At 37.6% G+C, this 6,000-nt stretch overlaps 1 protein-coding gene across 8 annotated transcripts in view; it reads right to left on the bottom strand.

The window, feature by feature from the left end:
- The window catches only part of ZMYND8 (zinc finger MYND-type containing 8), a 48,937-nt gene that overhangs the window by 11,818 nt on the left and 31,119 nt on the right, over positions 1 to 6,000 (bottom strand). For all 8 annotated transcript variants that reach the window (XR_004081845.1, XM_031057974.1, XM_031057978.1 and 5 more), the window contains exons 11-14: positions 4,501 to 4,982; positions 4,022 to 4,162; positions 1,376 to 1,528; positions 1 to 320 (exon numbers count right to left, since the gene is read on the bottom strand). The exon at positions 1 to 320 is cut by the window's left edge and continues 175 nt beyond it. Coding sequence is in view for 7 of the 8 variants with exons in the window: in XM_031057974.1 (XP_030913834.1) it covers positions 1 to 320; positions 1,376 to 1,528; positions 4,022 to 4,162; positions 4,501 to 4,982 (1,096 nt within the window). In the remaining variant the exon portion in view is untranslated. The remainder of the gene's footprint in view (positions 321 to 1,375; positions 1,529 to 4,021; positions 4,163 to 4,500; positions 4,983 to 6,000) is intronic.

Below are 6,000 nucleotides of genomic sequence, written 5' to 3'. Positions count from 1 at the left end.
CTTTCCCTTTTCAGAAAATTCTTTTTCAGTGTCTGAAACAGCCTTTTCCTTGACTGGTTCTTCTGTTTTCTCCACTTCTGGACTTGTGCTTTTAAGTTCCTCCTTGTCTTCATTCTGTGCTGGAGGCTTAGGTTTTTTTTTCAAGCTCAGTGATTCTTTGTCACTTCTTGCACCTTCCTTGTCCTCCCCATCCTCTTGATCATTCTTTGATTTCTGATCCTCATCGCTATATTCACTGTCACTGGTATCAGATTTTTCAGAATCTTCAGAATCACTGTGTTCTACTGCAGTATAAACAGCTTCAGATATTTCATTTATTCCTAATTGTGGGAAGGAAAGTACATTCCATGCTGACATCAGACTGACTGACATTACCAAGAAAATACTCTATATACTGGAACAAAGTGTACACATACCATTACCTTAACTATCAGCCCTTAAGCTACAAAGCTCAGTGCCCTATCCCAGCACCATAATGTATAAGAATGAACTTCTACATACTCCAATTAATATTTTTATTTCATTCAATGGCCCTCCTTTCACTGCTTTTTCCCACTACCTGCAAGGTCTATTGTTCAATTCAGGGCCCAATGCTGGCAAATACAAAAATGAATTATTTTTATCCACAAGAAGCCACCTTAAAAATCAGCAACACTATTCACCTGATTATAGTTAGTTACTTACATTCATTCTACTTTGTGCAACTGACAGAATTTAGGCAGAATTCTCCAATTTTTCAACATGCAAAGCAGTTAAGACTATAATCCTCTCATACTATCTACATCAGGAATGGTACAAAAACAGGTTAAAAGATGAAAGAAATATTTGAAGCATCAGGTTTCACTGTGTTTTAAAACAAACTAGTTCAGTGCATTCTACTCGCCTCAAAGAGTTTGAATATTCTCTACTCTTGTTTTAAAACATAAAATACTTAAGGTTTTACTATCCAGAAACTTATTTGACCTCCAACTTAAATGTCTTTATAGCTGGCTGGTCGCAGGCCCTGACGAAGGAGAAATGATGATAAGGACTCCATTGATATCAGAAGGCTAATTAATTACTTTATTATACTATATTATTCTATACATCTAAAACTGAACCTGTCAAGCACTCAACTCTGCATACAGTCCCGACACACACACACACTCTTGGCCCTGATAGGCCAAGGAAACAAAACACCATCACTTTGGGTAAATAATCTCCATGTTGCAATCTACTTTGGCACAAACACAGGCACAGTAAATGATGAGAATTGTTTCTCCTTTTTCTGCTGTTCAGAGAGAGAAAGTGAAACCCAGAAATACTCTTGGGAAGAATTGTGCCTTGCTTTTCTCTGTGAGGAGAAATGTGGCTACAGCTCTTGAGGGACACTCACCCAGCTGTGCCTTACAGCTCTCGATGGTCTTGTCAAGGTTGAGCTGGAACCGGCTGCGGATTTGGCGCTTGGGGGAGATGAGCTGCACGGGGGTGCTCTGCTGCTGCACAGACTCACTCAGCTCCTTCAGATCCATCTCGGCCTTGCTGCGATCTGCAACAACAAACACAGCTCAGAAAAAAGATTTTACACATAGAAAAGATGGCTATCCAGATAAAACACTGTCTGAACCCAGGACATCCCTCTGGCTGCCCTGGATGGCTCAAGCCCCTGCCAGGGGGTTCAGAGACCTTGGCACGAAGCCAAAGACACCTGTGCCTTTGATTTTAACCCATGGAAAAAATTACCAACCTTATATGAGGATTTACAAGCCACGAGAGTTTAAGTAGAATGATAGTTAGTTTATCACAGGGTGAAAAAGTAAAATTTTGGGTTTTTAGAATGGGGGTTCAGAAGCCAAGATGGAGGGATTTGGGTGTGCCTTGTCCTTCTTTCTTCTTCTTAGCCTCCATCTTCTGGGCAACGGTGGCTCTTTTGAATTGGTTTAGAGTAACACACTGTCTAACATAGGTGATAGGGGTATTGGAAAACTATTGTAAATAATGTTCACATAGTTTTAGTATAAAAAGATCACACCGCCCTGAGGGCAGTCAGTGTGCCGCAGACAGACCTCAGCAGGTCAGGAAAAGAATGTTCTAGATAACAGAGAATAAACAACCTTGAAAAGCACAGCTGAAGAATCCTGACTCCTTCTTTGATCTGGGGGTTGGGAAAAGAGACTTTCTAACACCTCGGGGTCATCTCAACCACAGAAACCCCAAGAAAACACATTTCACCAAAGAGCAGTGCAGAAAATCTGCAACATACTGCACTTTTTTTTGTAATTGTGGGGTAAATAGTAACTCTAAAATGACTTTACTACAAAAAACGGATTCTTCCTCTCTTCACACACAAAACACATGCATCAATTATGGGGACATTTTCTCCATCAATATGAATTTATCAAGAAATCCCCATTCAGGTTTGTAAAGCTGTCTGACAGCACTTCTACTAAACTACTGCTGTTATTACTACTACCTTCACAGAGAAAATTAAATAGAAATAAAATCTTTATAATATTATAAGACACATAAAATCTTTATAGTCATCATTTAAAATACAAAACTTAGGTCATGAGAATACATATAAAAATGTAGATTATTTCACTGGATAAATTAGTAAATTCAAGATAGAATAACACATTTCTCAGTATATGTCAATTAGCAAGTGTGCCAGTAGCAACAGATGGTTCATTTCTGTTATTTTTCCTTCCTTTTTGCTCAATTGCAGACGACAGAATCCTCCTAGCACTCTTCTGAAGATACAAAGTCTCTTTGTTTTCTGGACTCTCACTTTTGCTTTTGTAGAGAGAAACTCTGTTCACATCACATATGACAATGAAACACAATGAGTTATATTGGAAAAATTCTAATATCCACAGGAGAACACATGCCTGGCACAGCTGACACTATTAAACGAAGAAGGGTTGCTCATTCACATCACCAAAAAGTATATATAATAAAGGAAATTCCCCTAAACCTGAAAAAAACCACAGATATTCTACTTAAGAGTGCACAAGCATTTCTTTTATGGTATTACTCATGGACCATAACATCACATTTTCCAATCTATGCTCTTTATTCAAAGTGTTCCAGCTGATGTCTCCAATCTGTGGCTCAAACAACTGTAGCACTATGCATTTCTTAATGTTTTTCCAAATGCATTGTCACCTGAGATGAGGTGACAAACAGCTGCAGTGCAGCAGAAGAAATTAATTCTACAATTATGTCCACACATATGACCCACTCAAAAATAGACTTGTGAGCTTGTATCCAGAATCAGAATACCTGTAAGGCACTGAAGACATGAATTCATTACTTGAACTTAATCCTTCCTGAAGTACCTGGCTAACACTAAGGGGGCAAAATCCTGGTTCTCTGTGTAATATCACGTGGAGGTAAAAACAACCAGCACTCAATCAAAACGCTCACAGGAACAAAGCATGATTGAGGAAACTGATTTACATGTTTGGCTTGCAGAGCTGTTTTACCAATTTAGTACTTATCTAATCCATTTTTCAAAATTCCACAATCCCAAAATTTACTTCTAGGGAGTTTCAAGACTTCAAGAATTCTGCTAATTCCTTTCATCGACCTATCTCCCTAGAGAGGGATGGTCAGTGAGGAGGTGATGTGAAGGCAGCAAGAGGGAAGCCCTAGTAAATCATAAATCCTAAAGATCACAAGAAAACCTAGCCAGCAATTCACTTGAGAGAGACTGAGTGGTGAAGAGCAGCAGTGTTCATGTAATTACAACCTTTAGAAACTTACCTACTGTTTAGACACATTCATTTTTACAGTTCAGATGAGAAAAAAATTATCCTTTAACTACTTCCTTTCATCAACAAGAAACAACAACAGAAACTTTCTTTTACAAGATAAAAAACCCAGTAAATCTGATAAAACAATAATTACATGTGTGCCTCATTTTAAGACCTTTGCTCATTTGAAGTCACATACAAGCACATTTGTTCGTATTATGCTGCACTGACACCACCATAATTTGTTCAGCTGTAAGAATATTAGGTTTTCAAATATCAGAACTAACCAAGGTTAAGATTCAGAATGCTTCCTGGTGTGGAAGTTCTTTCTTGCTTAGCAGAAATTGGTGTTGATGCTTGAGGAGAGAAAGGCTTGGGGCTGCCTGACAAGCTCCCTGATTGACCTGTTCTTGTTGGTGCTGGAGAAGCTGAAAAAGTACAAAATTAATAAAGACAGATTTAGAACCAGAACAACTACTCATGACAGTTCTATTTTTTTTGTATTTATTTCCACTCTCCATTCACTTTAATAGTTACAACTATTTCTTGCTATCTAAACTGAATGGATTTAGTCATTTTTCAAGATTATTCATTCCTTCTCAAGGTGACAGAAAGAACAGTTCTTTCTTATCTGTGATACTGAAAGTTAAATGCATCTCTTTATTTAAATTTCTTCATAAACCAAGTCATAACACAGCCTATCATTAAAAAGTACATGGAATAAAACTAGTCCATTTCCAAAGTCCTGTACCTCCTTTTTTTTTACCTGTATTTTTCTCAATGAAGTCCATGGATTCTTCACTGGCACTAAAATGACTGGAAGTTGCTTTTTTCTCTGCATCCTGTTCAACATCAGAGCCAGTGTGAACTGAGGAGTTTGTACTCATTGGTGACCGTGGCATATCTGTCAGTGAAATCCTGCGACCTGTGCTACTGCCCAGCATGGACTTGCTCATCAGAATCTTGGGTGATGCTGTCATATCAAAATTCAGTTTGATTTTCTCTTGTTTGTCTGTCTTTGCAGTTCCAGCAGCTGGGTTTGCAGGGTCTAACAACATTTGGTATTGATTGTTGGGAGTATATGGTGTCCGGAAAGGTGCATAATTAAATACTCCAAATTTTCTACGAATGTTATCAACATAAACCTCCATTTCTTGCATTGCACTATTGAAGATGCTTTTAGTCTTTTTCACAGAAAAAGGAATTTCTTTAGACATGAGGTAGCAATTATTTATTGGAACCCAGGCCCTATATATAAAACAGAAAAATAAAAGATAATATAACGACATTTCATACTGTGAATTAACACTGCCAGCTTTTATGCAAATACTAATTTATTTTTGCCTAATCATAAAGATATGAGTAGCTCAGATAATTTTAAAGAACCATCATTACATTCTTTCAATATTTCAGTGCTTAGTTTTGATAAGTAAGCAAATTGCATGCCTTGGATTATCCCTGGCTTATTTTACTTTACCCAGTAGCAATAAAACATGACTTTACACTGGCCAAATGACAAAATATTCCAAATTGGAACAGTCTATGTAACTGCAAGACAACCACTGCTAAACAGTCTATATGTCATAGCACAAAATGTAAAAAGCAGGTAAGGAAATGAATACTTCACAAGCACCTTCTTAGAAACATTTCACACCCCAGGCCAGGTTGGCCAAATTCCTGAGTGCCAGGAAAAGTTCCACCAGCAAGTACTGGACAGATTTTATCTATCATGAAATTAAGCAGACCCTGAAACTGCCTCCCAAGACCCTAAACCAGCAGGAACTTTGACTTAATTATTCCACGGACCTGTATAGTTGGGTTTTTTACACGTTATTATAGATTTATATTTCTAATTCATGACAAATAAACTTGTATTCATCATGGCTGTGCTATCTAAGCAGAGGATTCACAAGTACAGAGAACTCCCTTCAGAGCAAAACTGGCATTTTCAACACAGGTTATATTTCTGTATTTTTAAACCTACAGGTGTGTATATATTCCCATAATATGTAGATAACATAAATGACTTCATTGGTTTCTTCCACCTTTAAGAACTGCAGTTCTCCCCAGCACAACATCAGACACAGGAATTAAGCTGCACACTCACCAGATTATGGATGTATCTTATAATCATGTAAGGAACGAAAACTGTGTTTGCTACAGCATTACACAGGTTTTGTTAGGGTCAAGGTTCTAAAGACAGGATCCAAAAACTTGTAGGCACACAAAATTACAACATAATTTTTTTTAAGTACAGCCAAAGACA

Source organism: Geospiza fortis, unplaced genomic scaffold, assembly GCF_000277835.1.
Source record: "Geospiza fortis unplaced genomic scaffold, GeoFor_1.0 scaffold188, whole genome shotgun sequence".
Taxonomy (NCBI): Eukaryota; Metazoa; Chordata; class Aves; order Passeriformes; family Thraupidae; genus Geospiza; species Geospiza fortis.
This window is presented reverse-complemented; position numbering and strand designations above follow the sequence as displayed.